Raw genomic sequence first — 20,674 nt, forward strand, 5'->3', positions numbered from 1 at the left:
TGCATATTTGGGTATTTTTGGCATCTCTGGGGATATTTTTTTTTCTGTTTCTAAGAAGAGTTTTAGGGATGCTTTTTGTGCAATGTACTGAAATGTCCACACCACAACAGCACTCCCTCCTCTGGCACTCTCTCCAGATGCAGCCAATGGGAAGATTGTTCAGATATAAATTCTGACAAAATACAATAGTTCAGACTGCTGAATAGTTTTCCCTGGTTAGAAATATGTTCGTCAGGAATTCAAAGCCGAGGCATATTGTACTAGACTTCTACTGTGACAAACTTACAGCTGCTTTAAAGTCATCTTCTGTGAGAACACAACCTGAGAACCAGATCTTCTATTTAATCATTCTTACTTTGTGCTTAAGATATGGAAATGATACACATGCCTTCTCATCTGATACAAGAGGATCAGACAAGATGATTCCCAGCTTTCAGTGTCTATATTGAACCTTCATTGATTTTGTTCCTTACTTCACTGAAGAATGACCTCAGGCCTGTTCCTGTCTTCAAAGTCTAGAACTCCATCCTGCACCAAGATGTGCAGTCCCAGTGAAGAAAATGAGGATTTGGATTTGGCAAAATTAAGCGATGAATGTTCTTCAAAGCAGTGTCACCTGATATTTAAGTAATTTTCTCTCATCTAAATATTACTAGAGCTGTTTGTAAAAGCACAGCAAAAAATATTGACACCACTATCAATGTTGGAGGCATACTAGCAACTATCAAGCAATTACTGCCTTACAGAATTACTCTAATTCATTTGAGTTAAACAAACAAGAAAACACCTGTACTTACCCTCCAAATACAGCTGCTAATATTAAGTATTTTCCTCCTTCATTGAGACTGCTAGTGTCTTGGATAACTTCTACAGACACCAGGAACAACCTGAACAAAAGACCTTGGTCTTCTCCAAGAATGGAGTATGTTCTGATGGAAATACAAGCCACTAGCTGCTACTCTCATTCAAGCCTTTTGTGGCAGTAGGTAAGAAATAAAGTTCTGGAAACTCTGTTTATGAAGAAGCAAAGTACGAAGACAGCACAGAGCTGACAACACTGTTCTCAACCTGCATCAGCACCTTTCTGAAGAACACTGACTGAAAACGATCACCAGAAAACCAAAATAATCCTGGCAGGAAGGTTTTCAAAGATCTGTTGTATCCATCTGAAGTCACAGAAGACTTCCATTTTACAGTCATTAAAGCAACTTAAAACTTTATTTTCTTTCTGAATTTTACCCTAAGCTATAACCTTCATTCACATGATTGTCAAAATAATGCCGTACCTTCTCCTGTTGAACCTTGGTCTGACCCCGGTGATTGGTATTTCATTACCTTGGGCCCAGTTACTACATGTTGTCATAATAAAACAACATGTAGTAGCTGCCAAAATGGCGTAGACGGAAAACATCATTGAAACCACTGATTTCCAATGTGAACAGAGTGATTATACGGATAAATGAAAGTGCCAGTTACGAAAAATGGAGCCTTAAATAAAAGGGAAATGTCTCTAGCAGGCCCATTGCCCTATAATTTGATTACAGAATATTTTAAAGACCTTTAATTTTACCTACCTCAGGGTAAATTTTTTTATTTACTTATTTACCTAGTTAGCCTAGAAATAGGTGATGCGGGCAGAAAGAACTTGATGATTGTGGTTTTTCATTTTTACATGAAATAAATTAATAAATATGGAATAACATTTTAGGCAAGTATGGACGGGTAATTAATTCTTTCAGATGTCTGCCACTGGTTTTGTTTGCTCTAGAAATTAGAAACCTGATATGAGAACAGAAAAAGTACTTTACAGAATTCTTCTCATGGTGCTAAGAACACTATCTCTCACCCGCTTTGATCAACAGAACATCTACTTAAAGGATGAGTTTCAAAGTCTTTTTTATATTATCAGAAATAGGAAGGATATCACAGTTAGACTCCCATCAGTAAAATTTAGCAGATAGAGACCATAAATGGCACCCAAAATGATTGTGAAATGTAAACTGCCTTTGTGCCAATTTTTAGCATAATCTCGCCTGTAGCACTGAGATTTTGCTTTTGTGCTCTGCTTGGAAGTTCGATGTCTTATTCTTCTGGTTGCATTAAACTGTAACAATGAGAGATTTACAGATTTATTTAATAGGATTCAGCCTGCCAAGCAGTCATTTGGCTGGAAGTGACATTGCTCTGTACACGAGGTGGAGGAGGAAGACTTATTTGATTGTTGCCCATCTCCTCTGGGATTGTTTTGAAATTGCTCACACCACACACACCTTACCTTGCAGGAAGCAAAGGCCAATGAAAGTGTTATTGTGTACTTAACACCTGTTTTTTTGCACAGGAGGAAAAAGAGAGATACAGAAAGGTTAAGGCCAACATCTTCAAAAGTATTAGTGCCCACATCTCATTGAAAACAATCTCAACTAAGAGTCCGATATGCTATGGACATGTGCCCAGGTGACTCGAGTGGAAACACTGTCCCACTCACTCTGAGCTCCATGTCACTTCATGAGGCCACACCTGTCCCTCCAGCACAAAGCACCTGTTGTTCATGCAAACATAGTGTATAGAAATGCATGCCATTTTTTGAACTTCCAGTAGACAAACCTCCTTTAATATTCAGATATATTCCAAATTCTTAGAAGGAAGCACTAGATGATTGTCAATGACAGAAGTCTCATAAGGTTTTGAAAAGCAGACTTTATTTAATAGGCACATCATTGCTTTAATAGCACTGGGTTGCAGAGCTCGCTTCACCATTTGTAAATGGTTTTGTTTGATTACATTGCATTTCCTCAGTGACAGTAGGTTCAAGTAAAAAAGTTATTGCTTTTTTATTTCTCAAGATGGAAAAAAAAACAGTAGAACAAACAGTTCACAAGAGCATAATACAGACCAAACTGCCTGTGAACCAGCAGAAGTCAAGACAAATTGTAATTTGAGCACTGAACAGTTAAAGCTGCAAGACAACCATGCTACATTTGCTCAAATGGGATTTTGCATTATGCAGGATGGAGATGAATGTTGCCCACTAACGCAACAAGGGACTGGCTTTCTTATACTGAGAAACAAACACTGTCCAACACAGACAAGAATGAGGGTTTCAAAACAAAACAGCTCACATAAAATTAGCTTCCTTGTTATTTCTGATTATAAAAGTTGTACTCCCTCATCTGTAAAAGTTAAAGGCTTAAAAGTACTGCTAACATAATTCTAAACCTGCAATTTAATCAGCTTTTCAGCTTTTTTTCCCTATATTACAATTCTTTGTGATATTGGAAAACCATCTTTAAGAGACAAAAACATGGCATTCTGGATTGTTTTAGTAATTAAGTAGTTTACTTCTTTGATATATTTCTGCCCTGAAAAACTTCATTTTAATATGTTATTAAATTTCACCAGTAGAAGCATATAAAATCAGAAATCATAAGAGGAAAATAACATTGCTCTATGAAAGAAAAAAGCATGACTAACATAGTTTTATGAACATCGTAAAAGAAGCACATATGGCATTGAAACATTCTGAAAATGGAGAAATATTTTGTGAGTCTAAACAATTGAAAGTTTCAATGTTCTTAGGCCTTACATTCTATTTTCTTAAGGGATATTTCCAAAGTCAGTATCTTGCCCTTTTTTTATTTTTTTAATATTTTCTAGCATTCTATAGGACAGACAACCTAAAACCAACAATGCAGTAATCTAGCGTGCTGCACACATAAATATACACTAGTTGCTTTAGTAATAGCACTTTACACTGAAGATACCTACTGCGTTTGTAAAACTCATTTTTAAATCAGCTTGTCAAACCTTTTGAGAAGCAATCTGGGCAATCAGGTGGGTATTTTTTGTGTTTACTATGAATACAGCCAATTATAGAATCAGAGGTCACTCTCTCCATACAGTGCTGACGAAAATGAGGTGTAATCCAGAGCCCCAGGAACAGAACCTGGGCCAGTGTATGGAGGCATTCTCTTGATGCAGTACTGAGCCTGCTCAGGGGGCAGCTCTCGACGTAACTCATCTGCGAGGATATAAGGCTGTGAGGGGGGAAACAATTGACAAATTCAGTATGTATTCTTCAAAGACATACAATACATTCATTTTCTGTAACTGCAGCTAATACACTTGGATGTGCTGCTCATTTTCCTGAAACCAGATGTTCCCCTTGATAAACTCCACCCTTAATGATGAAGGAGACAATCCTACACCAACAAACTGATTAGGTTAAAATCCAGTCTCAGGATATGGACCTGTGTGTGTTAGCCACTGATCACTGTGCAGCAATGGGTAGACTGCTACTGCTACAGGAGCTCATCCATGGTAGCTAGTTCAGTATCCCTAGAGTGCCTCACTGTCCCTTCTGCAGTGACAGGGCAGACAAACTGTCAGCTAGATCCTGGCAGTTTCAACATCCTAATATATTTACAATGAAAGATGCACTGTTGCTATTAATGGCTTGCATTTATGATATGAAGGATACACTCTGAAACCACTAATAGACTTGGCATTGTTTGAAATAGCAACATAAAGAAAATTATATTTTCCTGAAACCTTGGCTTTCATCTTCTACATGAATTCCTACTGAGAACACGTCTGGAATTCAAAATTAGGTCCACAGTAGCTATGATGACTACTGCAAACATGTCCTGAGTTCAGAATGTGGTCCTTAATAACTGAGATCACAAAATCAATACAAACAGCCAGAATGGGAAAATCAATAGAGCGAGCTTGGGCAAATAGACCCGTACTGCTGTGATCTCTTCTTTCCCAATAGCACAGGACTGGGTTCCTGGCAGATGAGGCCCTGACTCCTCCAGAGACTACTGTGTTGCCATTGTCCTCCCTTTCATCTTCTTAACACAGCTCACTCACTAGTGGATCTGGCTGTGGGGAGGAGAGCATGCCAAACAAGAGCTTCCTCCATGTACCCATGGAGAAATAGAGAAAGATTCCTCTTGTTCCTCCTAGGATGGGGCAATGCCACATTGCATCACCCTGTTGCATGAGATGTCAGGTCACAACCTGGCTCACAATTGGGTGTAATCTTGTGCAATTGACCCAGGCTGTGATCCAGAGGGACAAATTCTGCATTGAAACATTCAGACAACATCACGAAAGGAAGAATGAGTTCCCCTTTAATGAAGGCTGCTGTGTGGAAACAGCTTGATGTACAATATATCCATTATATGGACAAACTGTTTGTCTAAGATTTCATTGTGTAAGATGTCTAATTTTGTTAGCTCTGTGTGATGATACAAGCCTTGAATTCTGCACGCATTTCAGCTAAGAGTGTTGGTTCCATACAAGAAAAAAGGCAAGTGCCTTCTCTGAACTCTTATGAACTGAAAACAAAGCTTCATAATTACTAAAAAGCTTGTATAAGGCTTTCAGTAAATAAGAGCTAAACAGGAGAGCTATTTAATCCTTACAGCTAGCAGCATGATGACTGACCTTATCTGAAGCCAGGATTCTGAAGGAAGCTATCACTTGCTCAGCCGTGTCTGTATCTGCTGTTTCTCTGGTCATGAAATCAATGAAGGACTGGAAAGTAACAGTTCCTTGTCCATTGGGGTCAACCAGAGACATGATCCGGGCAAACTCAGCTTCACCCTTTCAGAGAATTAAAAAATTAAAAAAAAAAAAAAAGGTCACCGTAATATCAGTCTCTGAAATCCCATGAAGCCCATATCTTCACATCTTCTTATGAACCAGTAGGGACCAGTGGTCATAGTCTTTAAAGCATCTTACCAACTTAGGAACACAAATGTCACAGTCGGTGAAATCTGGGATCTTAAATGACTACCTCTTTTTTGTAAAACAGCCATGGTGCTTTTGGAAAAGATATTCTTTGTCCTAAATACAAAGCACATACCTTTGAATTAACTTTCTGTGACTGCCCCCCATCCCATCAATGCCTGTTAACCTTGTTTTCACCCCTCATTTTTCACCACCTCCTAAAACCAATAATAATCTCATCATAATTTAGGTACTGCACAGGAATGTGGAAAAATACCCCAAGAAGGTATATGCAGACTCACTAAACAAAAGAACTGAGGGCAACAGTTCTAAAAATTTCATGCCACGTACAGGACAGTTCAACTTCGGGTCATCTTTTTTTTTTCCCACTAAAAAGAATGAACTGGCATGGATGGGTGGGGGGAATTTTTTTTTAAAATGAAGGAAAGCAAGTGCAACGTCCAAACCTAGTTCATGAGAATAATAAGAAGTAAAAAGCATCAAACTTGTCCTTCCTCATGCAGATAAAAATTTTAATTTTATACAGAAAAGAAAAAAAAAAAAAGATTTAATAACTATTAATTTCAACTTTGAAAATTTCCTTATAATTCAAAGAGGAATGCTGCTGACCATTGAATATGGTTCTCAATTGTCTAGTTTTACTTTTCATTTCCTTTTTAACCGTTTGAAAACACAGAAAAAGCAAACAAACAAGGAACTAATATCTCTAGTGTAAATGATATTATTAGTATTCTGCCAATCTAAATAAGGTTTAGTGTTGCTGGGTTAATTTCACAAGCTGTAAGCAAAATCAATTGCCATTGTTTCTTAAAATTCATACCAAATCATAACCCATTGAAATCAGGCAAGCTCTGAAATCATCGTGGTCCATCAGTCCATTCTTCCTCTATTGACCAAAACAATGTAAGGAACATACGGAAGGGAAGGTGTGAGGCATCCAAGGTCATTTTCAGAGATGATGAGTTTAGACAATTGGGAAATTGGATCCAGTGTATGAACAGTATTCATGGATATTGCCCAAGCAGATCACCAGAATCATCATCAGTTTTAGAGGAGGAAGAAGTAGCTAACATATTACACACAGGAAACAGACATTTTCACCACAAGGTGGAAGGTCAGGGGAGAGATAAGGGAGAAGACAAAAATACAGAGGAGACAACCAGAGAAGACAAACAGAAGGGCAAGGAGAAAAGTTTGTTACTAAACTAGTCAAAATGAGGAGATGCACAAGCTGCCTCCCTGATATGCAGTCTTTTCAGTTCTCTGCAAGGGATGGTGTAGTGACTAGAAGTGTAGATAAAAACGGACAGAAAATAGTGTATCACTGACTATTTAAAACACTCCACCTCCAAGGTACATGATAAGAGCTGCCTGCTGATATATGGGAAATAAATACATGGATTTTCCTTCTTCTGGCTACTCTTCAAGCTCTAGACTGTAACAAAGAGAAGAGCACACTGACTTAAAGGATGGCACTTGCAAAACTTCGCAGAAGGTCACTGAAAGACCTTGTACAAAAGGAGGTTGCTCATTTTACGGGCAATAACACGTGTCATTCCTGGCTCAGAGGTGAATAAACAGTAAATGGTATGATGGTGAAGAAATGTTTCCTCTGTTTTGTGGTATAATACAGTGGTTTTGAGAAGACTTTATCATTCTAAATAAGGAGAGAGCAGTAGAGAGCTTGTGTTGAGTCTGAGGAAAGGAAAATGAGAAGTCTGGGTGCAAGAAGCATAGGAGTTCCCCATAGCTGTCTCATCAAGTGAAAGAAGCAACCTGAAAAATCTTTGAAAGAATACACAGTCCAAGAAATGTGGCTCCAAGGTATGCTGAGAGTCCATTTAATCCAGCTGCCTTCCCAGAGGCAGAATGGTTTTACAGCATTGTGCTGAATACGCTGGTGTTTAAATCTACAATTGGCAATTATTATATTGGCCTATCTGAAAACAAAACAATATCAGTTTCCTCTACCTGCAGGTCATTTCCAACCTGTCCTAGACTGATGAGGCAGGCTTTAAATTCATCAGAGTGTAGATTGCCAGATTCATCCTAACATCCCATCACAGGTCATGCATTTGGAAGGTGAAAGGAAAAAGGAAAAAATCACAGATCAGGTTAGTTGGTTAGTAAGGCACATTCTACTTTTTTATGAATAACCCTATGTTTATATAAATTCATGGAAACATAATGTCAACTTATTGCAATGAATTACCTAAAATGTGTACAACATTTTTAGTTTCATGTTTTAGTTTTTCACTTGGTAGAAGAGGTCCTTATTTCAACTACATTGTTCACACTCATTCCTCTACAGGCGCTGTTTTTTTTACATTTATGCTGATACAATGGTTTTTATTCTATTGTGCTACCATTTGCTATCTTAATTTTTACTGCTGTACAACAGTGTACCCAAGATTCAGTAAATAGATCACTGAATCTGTGCAAAACCTTTTTACCTGCGCAATCACTGTTACTTCTCTCTTGATCTGATAATATTACCTAACAACTGAACATGCACATTTCAAATGAGAGAACTACAAAACAGTTGACTTTTCCCTAAATCCAAAAGAAATTTCAAAATATCTTGTTTTCCATTCTTTAATACAGTAGGGTTTTGGTTTGAAAGCTGACTTTAAAGGAGCCCCATTAAATTCCAGGTTAAATGGCTCCTAATTCCAGCACATCAGATTGGATCATTGTTTTGAACCAATTAATTTCTCCATTTTGCAGGTCAATAAATTTACATTAATTCTTAAGAAGAGACTGGTTCTTCTCTTCCTTCTTGCTCGTACAAAATGTGCCCTATCTGCCATGTACTTCAGATTGAGTTAACATGTATATAACTACAGAGATGTTCCTAAGCTGATTTTTTTTTTCCTTTATTGATTTGACAGATTGACAGTTTGAAGAATATCCAAGGTTTTCTGTCTGCTTTTTACAGGGAGTTGGTTTGCCTAGTGGATGAATAACTTACTTTTGAAAATTTCTATGCAGTTATGCATAACTGAAATTTAAGAGTTTTAACAAATGTACTGAGTTTATTTAACCAATGAGTAGGATTAAGTGATGGTTAACTTCATGACATCATGCATTTTTGACATATCATGCTGTGATTTTACTGACTCCCTCTACATCAATCTCCACTAGCTCCATGAAGGGAAGATGAAAAATAACAGTGGGAAGTCAATGATAAGAGATAAAGCAAAGCTACACATTTGGAGAAGCATTTAGTTGAAAGCCACCACCACAGTGATTTTTTTGTTAACATCTCTATTTTATGGGATAATTCCTGCTATAAAACATTCATAGAATCATAGAATCATAGAATCATAGAATATCCTGAGTTGGAAGGGACCCTTAAAGATCATCAAGTCCAACTCTTGACACCGCACAGGTCTACCCAAAAGTTCAGACCATGTGACTAAGTGCACAGTCCAATCTCTTCTTAAATTCAGACAGGCTCGGTGCAGTGACAACTTCCCTGGGGAGCCTGTTCCAGTGTGCAACCACCCTCTCTGTGAAGAACCCCCTCCTGATGTCAAGCTTAAATTTCCCCTGCCTCAGCTTAACCCCGTTCCCGTGGGTCCTGTCACTGGTGTTAATGGAGAAAAGGTCTCCTGCCTCTCGACACCCCCTTACGAGGAAGTTGTAGAAACCATTCAAAATGTAGAAATGAATGAATTAGAATGAATTAGAATGAATAGAAATGAATAGAAATGAATAGCCATGTAGAAATAGAAATGTAGAAACCATTCAAAATGGTTTATTTTATAATTTGCTGAAAATGTTAATCTACGCTGACTTAAAACTCTGCAAAACCATCCTGAGGACAAGTGATGGGAGAAAGTCACAGCAGGAGTGAAGTTAGCTCATTTTATCTTCTTTCTAAAGCCAAAGAAATTTCTGTATAACTACAAACAAAATAATACAAAAATGGGGACTAAGAGCCAAATCCTGTTCCTCTTCCTCCTCCCCCTACAGGATTTGGTAGGGGAATATTAGATATTTAAGTACACCGGGGTGTTCACTGTATGTGTAAGCATCCTAACCAGCTATACATGGCAGCTGTAGTCATGCAACAAGTAGCGGAGGGCAACCAGGAGTGAAAGGGAGGCTAGCATATCTACCAAAGCAACCATTTTCTCTAGGAGCGCAATGGTTGCACTGAAGCTCACATACAGCATCTGCCTTTGGGATTTCCCAATAGAAGGTTCAAGTAGTTGTGCCATGTGCTATGGCAGGCTCTCACTTTCTTGTAACTAATTTTTTAATCTGTATCATCTACAGCATAAAAAAATCTTCGCCAAATATTGGAGTTGCATCAGATACAATTATATTTTGCAATTAAGTCATAAATCAAATCCTTGTAATGGCTTGCTCAATGGAAAATGGTTTGCATTGTTTACACACCAGAATTAAGCACTGAAATTAGTTTTTAAAGCATATAAATAATTGGCTCATTTATCTTTCCCTACAGATATGAAGTAAAACACTGAAACCTCTCCTTGTTTCATCATTAGTCTCCTGAAAACTCTTCATTCCACTATATGACTTTTATGTGGCCTTATATAAAAAAGTGTGCTTCTGAGTCAAAGGAGTATGTTCTCAAATGTGCTTCAGTTTCCTGAGTGCTAATTGACCTGCATAAGGCTGATCATGGGGTTCCTTTAATAGGGTGCTGTTGTTTTTCTGTTAGTGAAATATACCGTGGCAAGATGCTCTTGTTCTGCATGCAGAGCTCCTTCTTAAAATCTGTAGTTTGCACAAAATGTATGCTGTTAATAGCATACATTAACAGCCAGTAGGATATTGCTTGCAAAGCAGCTGCAGATCTTTTATCCCATACTTCATGATCTTACTTAGAATGTACTAAATATAATGAATCTGAAAAAGGAATCTGCATGAAAAGATTTGAAAACCAGTGACTGGCAACATGTCTATGTCAATGCCCCGATTTGCCTGCATACCATAATTCAGCTATTCACCATTTTAAACACTTCTAAACTGCTGTGATTCAGACATGGTGTCCCACTTTCTCTTTTTTCCTCTATGCAATCACAGTGAGGAAGGAAATATACCAGCTTTGCTAAAGATTTACATTTATACCTACAACTAGACTGTGCCTTTAGGCATAGCCTCCAGCAAGGAACAGTGGGTAATTAGCAACATCCTCGGGAATAATGTCTTGGGTACCAGCATGCATACATGTCTGTTGGGAAGAGAAGCCCCTGGTAGGTGGCCCCTTGCCCCAAGGGAGATAGCGTATTTACCACCTCCCTTTAACAAGGATGAGTTGTAATGCTTTTTGTGTTAGCATATATGTGCTGGTGGATGCACTGAAAGAAATGCAAACTCTTCCTGCCCCTGTAATTCTTATATGCACTGTGCCCACTTACTCTGTGCAATTTGGGAATCTGAGGCATGTAGCCTCAAACAAAAGCTTGGAAAGTACGGAAGAGTTTTCTTTCAAATATTCAAGGTGGAGAAGCCATTTAAAATAATAACTTAGCTCTCTTTCAAAGAGCTAACAATGGCAGAATTAAACCTCATAATTGATTATAAACTATATTTTTACGTATGTGTGTTTATATATATATATATATATAAATATGTTTGCATGTATACACACACACACATATATATTCTTCCTGGAGTGGAAGAAAGTTGTTAGGTTTATGTGTACCAAGATACATTCTTTAAAATGGAGAAGGGAGCTACTCTGCACATTAGTACTCTGCTGACATCCTCAACACACCCTAAGAGTTAAACATTAAGATGTTTCTTAAACTGAGGAAATACCATAGAAGTCAGAGCTATAGGAGGCATAAATGATTCTGTTGTGTTTATGCATTTAAAGCCTACTGGTCAAGGGCAGCATTAATTTTTCAAATCTTTTTTGCCTATTCATCACTGTGAATTGCAGACTAATTCTTCCAGTGTATTTTTTAAACTATGTCAGGCATACAGAAACACTCCTATGAGCAACAAAATTATTATATATATTGCTAAATGATTTTTCCTTCTTACATGAAGAAGTCAGTACTTTCATGTTAGTGCCTATGTTCAGATGATCCAGTTTCCTCTTCATTTCTATTTAAGATAATCAAGACCATAGAAGAATACATTTCTGTCCTCTCTATCTAAATTCCAAATTTAGAGTCTCCATTATTTAGTGTAGCCAGAAGTATCCCTGAAGCACCCTGGGTTGTCTTTGTTCACTGATGCTAAATATTCAAGTGTGCAAGGACAGGGAAGATATAAAAATGAAAAACAAGCATGCCTCTCTCAAACATTTTTGTTCAATGTCTCCTTCTAGTCTGTGTAGATCAAGTCACATCTGCCCTTTAAATTACAGCATAATTTAATCAGTATAAGCTTATCTTTTATCAGTGTTTCTGCTATGCATCCCCTGCAGATAGCCTGGCTTGAGGGCTGAGTGGTTCCTTTCTTAAACTTGTATTAAGCTTCTAAGAATGTAATTGCTGTACTGTGACTTTACTTAAGTCCTCCTGGACTGATTTTGCATCTCTGATGGAAGAAGTGTGCTAAAAGGGGTATTTGCAAAATTGTTTTTCTTTTAATGTGATCCTTCCAGGCCTATTTTTAAGGCCTTTGAATTATATCTGATATGGGGGCAGGTAAGGTGTGCAGCTAAACTTGCAGTCCAGGCTCAGGATGTTGAGGCCCTAGAAACTACTGCAGAATCCATCTCCTTGCACTTCTGACTCAGCTGCTCAGGCTTCCTGCAACAGAAGCAAGGACAGAAGGAGCACAGCATGAAGCTATGTCTCATTATAAGCTGGAGAAGTGGGCAGACAGGGGTAGGCAATGATCTAGCAGCTGAAAAGCCCTTCTCTGTTGTACATTATTGTCATGGCCCATCTACAGCCTGCCTGTGGCTATGACACGTAGGCCCTTCCTATGGCCTTGCTCTATTGGACACTTTGGTATCTCAAAGTCCTTCTATTTCTGCAGAGTCTGAAGTGTTAGGACACTAGGGCTGGTTGCTGTAGGAATTAGCTTCCTTCAAGACCTTCTGAGGCACCAAGAGATGCCAAGAGTGGCTCCTCATTGACTGAACCAGCCTTGCTGCCAGCATGGCAGATAAAGTATAATTCCAGGTATGGGTAACCATTTGGGATAGACCTGGACAAACAAGAGTTTAGTGAAAATAAAGTAGCACTTTGCTAGAGCCTGAAATAATTTGAAAGAGCTGACACATACGATAACAGAATATAAGTTAGGGGATAAGCAGGGTCTGTTAACTACAGGAATCTATACTGAGATAAACATAACAGCCTAGTCCTGCATTGTGGTAATCTTTTTTTCAGAATTTGAAATGTGAATTCAGGTTTGAAGGTGGGTTCCTTTAAGTACAGAGCCAGCAGAGCTAATTAATGTACAGATGGTTCTTCAACCAGGAATGTGAGAACCTTGTCTGCATGTATATTGCTACTGTTTCTATAAGTAGTTCTTTTTAATCCTCTATCCATGAGTACTACATAAATTCCAGAAGAAGCTAAGTTTCTTCACAGAAGTGTGTTTATTCCTACTTTCTTATTCATCTCTGATTAAATAAATGAAATGCACAGCCTCTTACCTCCCACTTACAGCCAGGAAAATAAAGGGTTTTCTTTGACAGCTATCAGTGCCCTAACTGTATTCCCCACAAATATACTCCTAGGGCAACAAATTGCAATTCAAAGAAAAAAATACTGTAATCAAGATTACAGCTAAATTTAATGAGGTGGAAGCCATTGGCAAGTGCATAGAATGTGCTGCACTGCCTTAAAATAAAGGGGCACATTATTTTTCAAAACAGTGCATCCAGTCTTGCCTGTTATTTGAACAGATACTCAACAATACTACCAGAACTATAATTTTGCATTACATTTAAAGAGTATAAATCAATCTTTAAAGTATCTGTACAATGCTATAATTTCATAAGGCTGTAAATTATTTGTTAACTGATCTTTACTGATGTTTAAAAAAAAAAACCTACTTCTACTGCGTTTGCAAATTTTTAAGAGGCTTACATATGGAATGAAAAGAAACTTGCTTTTGGGAACAATGACTATTGCTAAACAAGAAAAAGCAGGAGTACTGTACCCTGTCAAAATGATTGAATGATGCTCTGAAGTCATTCATTTGTTCTTGGGTGATACCCTTGGCATCTCTTGTAAGGATCTGAGTCTCAACCTCATTGATAGTTCGAGCAATGGTGGTAAGTAGAAGCTCCCATCCAACACGGATGTGCTATGAGAGAGAAAATACTGGTTTATTAAAGAATCAAATATAGTTTTCTAAAGCTATGAAAAGTACAGTAAGCAAAACAAAACCAACAAACAGAAAAACAGCTCTAAATATTTCTGTGATACCTTATCCATACCACTAACTGTACATTATGACCAAGAGCCATTAAAAATAAAAATGGCCTTCAGGAAAATATGGAACTGGTTTCTAAATGGGTACTTCTTTACTAAAAGTGAGTTTATTCTGGACCACAAGACTTGGACTTACACTGTTATTTTCTATAACCTGTGTTTAGTCAGAGGTAGGTATTCAAACAACACTGTTTCCAGTATTACCAGTTTTAGCTATGTTACAACATTCTGTAAATTAGTTATCTCACAGGTCACTTTATAAATATGAAAATTTTCTTTAAAACTGAGGAGTCTCCCGTGTGTGTTCAACAGTTGTCATCCTACACATCATCAGCATTGTGACCTTCACTAGTAAGCTGTAAATTCTCAAACTCTTGATGAGTTTGTCATAAAGAAGAAACATTGTTTTGTTATAGAAAAACAAAACATAACAAAAACAACAACAAAAAACTTCTGGTGTTTATCTGAAGGAAAACAAGACAAGACATGATGAGCTATATTTTCATTTTTAACTTTTTGCTTACAGGAACTTAGAAGAGAAATCAAGCCAATCAGCCTTTATGTTCCACCTTTCTTAGACCTAGGAAGGGCTCTTAAAAATACCTTACATCTCAGTCATGGAAACGGTTCTCACTCAGCACTAGGTCATTCTTAGCTGTGTATGGGTAAGTGACAAAAAAATGGTGTTTTTTAAAATAAGTCTTATAAGATTGTCAGAAAGTTTGCCAAATTCCATCCTCCATTGTAGTCTCTTCAAATCAGGGAAGGTAGTTATATGACAGAAGAGGCCGAAATGAACTAACAAGTACAAAATGGAGTAAATTCCTACCTCCATAGTATAGTTGGTGTGCTTATTGTCAAACACCAAGGCTTCTTGTATAAGCTGATGATCTCCTTCCAGCTTGTCAATGTTGTGTTTATAGTTAATGATATTTTGCTCATATTGCTTCAGCTGATTCATCTGGTCCTCCAAAGGCCCTGTCATTTCAATAGAGCTGCGGGCAATTTCCTGTCAAAAGAAATAGAGACACCCCCACCACCACCCCACAAAATATAAGTTTCAGATTTTCTGCTTTGACTTACATTCACATAAGTATGTAATATTGTCAGACTAAGAAGCAATAGTAATAAAACCTTCTTACAGAGATGATAAACTTTACTTTTTCTTCTGAAACGTGCTATATTTATTTCTGAAATCAGTACTGAATCACAGAATCACAGAATCACAGAATTTCTAGGTTGGAAGAGACCTCAAGATCATCAAGTCCAACCTCTGACCTAACACTAACAGTCCCCACTAAACCATATCCCTAAGCTCTACATCTAAATGTCTTTTAAAGACGTTCCAGTGATCCCAGTATCTTTCTCTTAAGAGCAGAAGCAAAATAATTGAAAAGTGATAAATTTTTCAAAGCTACATGTCCTACTAACCATCAGGATACCACTTGTACAACCTTACAGTTTTAAAAATCATCCTAACAGGTACTAAATTATTCATGCTGGTAAACGGTTATGGAGATTGCTGATGTCCTGTACATACAACAAAGATAATAAATGATAAAACACTTTATTCATCAGCTTTAGCATGAGCAGCTGATGCTCACCTCCATCTTGGTCTGGATCCATGGCCCAATGACATTGGCCTGAGCAGCAAACTGGCGACGCAGGCGCTCATTGGCATGCTGGCGGGCTAGTTCCTCCTGCAAGGATTGATCCCTCTGAGGCACCAGCTGCTTCACCTGTTACAATGGGAAAGCACTAAGTGTGAGTAGGCATGACTGAATCCTTTTAAAACAAATAGAACAAATACGCCCACAGTTATTATTTTTTTCCTATTGGTCTGAAGGTTGATATCAGGACAAGCCAGAAAAATTATTACTCTTCTATTTACCAGTTTTGTGCTAACATGAGAAATTGCTACTATGGTCTTGGGCAGCCTGACCAGAGAGACTAGCACACAGGGAGAAGAAATTCTCGCCTCCGACTGGATTCAAGTTCAAGGTGATCATTTAATTTGAACTGTCACTAGAGCAGTTATTTTGATTTTCTCTGGAAAGAGAGGTAATATTCAATTTCTAAGTAATAGCTCTAAGAATGATCAGTGAAAATATTTCGTTCAAGCAGAGCCATTAGGATAGGTTAACACAACACATGCTCTGTCCCTCATGTATACCTGAAGGTCTCTAATACACTGCAAATGCTTTTTTGGCTTATCCTGGATTTCCCAGGGACACTCTGAATTTAGTCAATATCGCTGTTTTTTGTAACCCACTGAGAGTGCGTCCTTGTCCATGTAAGCTTACGTAATTGGTAAATTCATATATTCTAAACATTCATTCACCTTCAGCATAATATTTGTCTTCATTCCAAAGAAAATAAAGCTTAAGTGATTGCTCTAAGAGCCTCTTTTTAATCCCTCTCCAGTATTTTTAAGGTAATAGCCAATTTCAATCTAACTGGATAGAACATGGTCCCAAAGATGCTAGATTTTTACAACTTTTGTGAGAAGCAGGAGCTGAGTAGAAAAGACACATGACCTACTGCTTATACTAAGAAAAAGAATGCAATCATATTATTTTCTTCTGGAGGGCACCCACTGGCCTACCCACCCACTAGCCAGCCACCAGCTCTGTACAAGCCACATGTGCTTTTCTTGCCTCACCAAGAAGCCAAAATAAGTCCTAGGTAATACTGAGTGATGGGAGCAGGGGATATTGTGAAGTGAGCCTACCAAACATGAGAGAGCATAAGATACTGTAGAAAGTTCCAAAGAATTTTAGAGTGGAGTAGTAATGGATATTAAAAGGGCATAGTAAAGGGACATAGAGAATATGAATAGTCACATGCCAGTAGGAAAATATAAGTGGCACTGGAGTAGGAGTGGGGTATAGGATACAATTTATAGAAAGACAGCTTCATTAACATTACTGATCACAGAGAAAAGAGTTTATTTAAATGCAGATCCAGACTGTGACAATCTCAAAATGAAACCTATTAAAGTTTTGTTGTTGACTTAGAATAGAATAGAAATGGTCTCCAGAGCTGGACTCCTGTTCTCAGTGTAACTATATGCCCATATGATTGAAGAAAAGAACTGTAATTCTGTGTCATGATTAATACGAAATCACTGAAATATTTTGAAATATTTTATATTATGAAAGCTAACATAACCCTCTACTACTTCTTCCATCTCAACATCAGCTTTTCAAACAATCTATTCATTTTACTGTATCTAATGGATGCAAATTGTGTTTAATTGCATTTAATATGCTTCTAGTGTATTAGATAACCTAATTTTACGCTACCATCCCTTTCTGTTCTCCATGTTATTAAATATATTTATGAAGAAATTTTTAATTTGTGCCAGTTCCACCAGTTTTTAACCAGTGATTGGCTCATTCTGGCATCTGATGAGCCAGAAAAAAATACAGATTTATTGTTAAGTTTTCTGAACATTCTCAGTAGTCATAAACCAAGATACCATGTTACAGTGTACTTTATGCATTTAGCATACATTACCTTTTCCCACTTGGTACGAATCTCTTCCACAGTAACAGTGCTGTAAGGATTGCTTGCACTTATTCTCATGCTGTAACTCTGAATAACTTTTTCAACTTCATTCTGGATTGACAGTATGGCCTGCCTTTCACCATCTGCCTCTGGCAAAGTAGCTTTAAATTGATCATGTGCAGAGATTAAACTCTAAAATCAGAAACAGAGAGAGAGAGAGACCATGAAAACGGTAATGTTTCTTCCGACATCAGGAGGATTAGCTGTAAACAAGCACAGCTCTTATCGACTCCCAAACACCCTGTCTGCATGTATCTGTAGATACATGAAATAATACATGTAAATACGTTCATGAAAAAGCCTTCATTGACTTTATCAAGACTACTGTTTCTTTCATGATCTCTAGAGTACTTTCATACCAATCAAGAAAAAAAAATAATTTATAGTAGAGCAGATGTCGCCTATCACAAAGAAAATGTCCAGACAAAATATTTTTGTTCTACTCTCCAAGAAAGAAAAGCTTCCTTTCTTGTCTTCCCTATGACTGTAAGCCACAAACTAGACAATCATTTACCTGTATTTCCTCTATGCTATGAACAATAAACATGTCCTGTAGGTCTTCCATAGCACCTTCCATCCAGTTGTTGAAAGGAGCAGCCCTTTTGGCAAACTCCAGGTGAAGCTGATCAATTGTTTCAAGCAATTTCTCCGTCCTCTGTATGAGTTGGGAAAGATACATTCCTTTGTTACTAGGGGCAAGACCTAACTTCGCACATACACACATGGACAAAGTCATGTCTCATCTTTTCAAAAGCAATCGATTATATTGTTGACTGATTTCACCGTCTATTTGAAAGCAATAAGACTAATTACATTAAAGATACTTTCATATAAAATGTTAAAAAGGGATGTATGCCTTTCAAGAACAATATTAGATGACTTGTTTTTTCCCACCCCTACTATTTTAAGTGTTTTGTTATTGGGCTCTATCTGCATATCAATTAAAATCTGCTAATCTTGCTTTAGGAATTTCTTGTAAATATAGAAAGGACAAGTTAGACATAGGTTTTCCACCTTTCCATGCCTATGTGTGACTTCCCCTTTTCTTAAGCAAAAAGTTTTTGGAAATATATCTCAGTACTTTCAAATACCCACTATCAAAAAATTCACTGAGTGCTGACCACAATCCCATATCTCAGCTGATGAAGCTCTGACAATCATGAAAAGGTAAGTGCCTAATATGTTTTGTTATCCTTGCTGGACATCAAATTCCCAAAGAGTGGTACTATAAACCACATGCCATTTGTTGCTGCTTTAGAACTGTCCTTGTCAGCTAAGCACTGTCAAATATGATCTGAGCAATTCAAATCTATTTGCAAATGAAACCACAGCAAATGGAGATCTGATGAAAGGGTTTATTGCTGTTTGGATTACAAAGTGGCTGTTCAATGGTACTGTGTCCAGGTCACAAACAAATGGTTCCTTCCCCCACTCCCTCAGATGAACTCCTAATTGTTATATGATTTACCTCCAGCGCCTCTCTCCGTTTCTGAGTAAGTGTTCCCAAGCTGTCCCATTGGTCACATATCTTTTGGCATCGATCATTGACACTTGCAGCATCATGGTAGTCCAGTTCACTAAGAAAGAGCAAAGACAAAAGTCTGTGCAACTTTCTGAGAGACAAGGGCAGTCACATTGTGCAGTCTTCCACTGGCCCTCAATAATTTAACCCTCTTTTTTTGCAATATTTCTCCTCCAGGTAAGCAATTGATGCGGTGACAAGTGTGATCTAGACATTCATCATTTCAAGAAGCACAGCACAGAAACAGGATTGACTTCCTTTGCTGTGAGAAAAATCAAGTATCCATTTGTGATGTTCAGGTATTAAAGACAATTAAGGTTTGTAATGATGATTGTTTCAGCTTTTCTTGTTGCACAAGCACCTTGATCCCCTGAAGACCAGAATGTTTCAGACTGAGGCTTTATCAAGTTCCTGAAGATTAGTATAGTGTTAAGCTAAATGGCCTGAAATGTATTTGTTTCATCTGAAAAAAAAATCCATAATAATACACTGTGAAATTATTTTACTGAGAAACAGACTTCAGATTGTGTTCAAGGCACAATCCATCTTTCACATGGGCTACCCAGACCTGGGGCACTAAGACCAGTTTTCATCCTTCTCTCCCGGAACTCCTCACAGAGTTACACCCTAGAGTTGGATGGTTCAGAGAACAGGAATCTCCAGACCCAGGTGTGCCAGCAGTGCAAATCAGTTCACCCAAAAGGAATGTAGCAGTTAGCATTGCTCTTTCACCAGTTTAATATGCTTGTATTGTCCTGACAGAAAATTACTTACTATACTGCCTGGAGTAACTTTTTAAGCTCTGTCCTAAGATTCTGCACCAAGTCTGTTTCAAACTGAGTTTTGGATCTCGATGACAGATAATCCCCTTGGTTCTGCTGCAGCCATAATAAAATACATGTGTTTGGCACTTCGGAAGCTCACTTTTATCAGCCTATCATCATTCACTGAATTTAGCTCTTGGCTGCTCCTTGAGGACATTTTGCACAGTACTGAGCATTGCAGAGATTGTGATTATGTGACAGCATGGCATTATGAAGCTAAGATTTACTCTAAGGCTTGAACAAGACATTAAATGCAGATATAATTTGTTCCCTCCTTTTGAACATCTTTCTCTAGGCAATTGGCAAGAGGAATGTACAGATCACTTCCCTCCAGTAACTTTGGGAATCAAAGAGGACAAAATGAGAACAGAGGTGGTTTTCCTCTGTGAAGATACGCTGTAGGCCAGAGGCAGCACTCATTCTTCCTCCTCTAAGCTCAGTAGGAACAATATGCTTAGGGATAAAGCTGAGAAGTATCTACACCATTCTGTTTAAAAGAGGCTTCAGATGTGCTGATATCAATTGACTGTTGAAACTGAAAAATGGTAAAACAAGTAAAAATAAAATGCTATAACTGGAAGGAAGGAAGGAAGGAAGGAAGGAAGGAAGGAAGGAAGGAAGGA

The 20,674-nt window shown here is 37.8% G+C and overlaps 1 protein-coding gene and 1 long non-coding RNA gene across 3 annotated transcripts in view; one reads left to right on the forward strand and one right to left on the reverse strand.

Annotated features, from left to right (window-relative positions):
- Window positions 1-2,806: 2,806 nt before the first annotated feature.
- The window catches only part of ACTN2 (actinin alpha 2), a 70,723-nt gene continuing 52,855 nt past the window's right edge, over window positions 2,807-20,674 (reverse strand). For both annotated transcript variants that reach the window (XM_035320784.1, XM_035320783.1), the window contains exons 13-21: window positions 19,174-19,282; window positions 18,220-18,360; window positions 17,655-17,837; window positions 15,740-15,874; window positions 14,965-15,144; window positions 13,861-14,007; window positions 6,575-6,640; window positions 5,449-5,607; window positions 2,807-4,034 (exon numbers count right to left, since the gene is read on the reverse strand). In XM_035320784.1, coding sequence (XP_035176675.1) covers window positions 3,876-4,034; window positions 5,449-5,607; window positions 6,575-6,640; window positions 13,861-14,007; window positions 14,965-15,144; window positions 15,740-15,874; window positions 17,655-17,837; window positions 18,220-18,360; window positions 19,174-19,282 — 1,279 coding nt within the window. In that variant the 3' untranslated portion in view covers window positions 2,807-3,875. The remainder of the gene's footprint in view (window positions 4,035-5,448; window positions 5,608-6,574; window positions 6,641-13,860; window positions 14,008-14,964; window positions 15,145-15,739; window positions 15,875-17,654; window positions 17,838-18,219; window positions 18,361-19,173; window positions 19,283-20,674) is intronic.
- Window positions 15,761-20,674, forward strand: part of LOC118163797 — a 10,441-nt gene continuing 5,527 nt past the window's right edge. Inside the window, exons 1-2 of the long non-coding RNA XR_004749189.1 lie at window positions 15,761-15,903; window positions 18,129-18,141. This is a non-coding gene — a long non-coding RNA (uncharacterized LOC118163797). The remainder of the gene's footprint in view (window positions 15,904-18,128; window positions 18,142-20,674) is intronic.

The sequence above is a fragment of the Oxyura jamaicensis genome, chromosome 3 (genome assembly GCF_011077185.1).
Source record: "Oxyura jamaicensis isolate SHBP4307 breed ruddy duck chromosome 3, BPBGC_Ojam_1.0, whole genome shotgun sequence".
Taxonomy (NCBI): Eukaryota; Metazoa; Chordata; class Aves; order Anseriformes; family Anatidae; genus Oxyura; species Oxyura jamaicensis.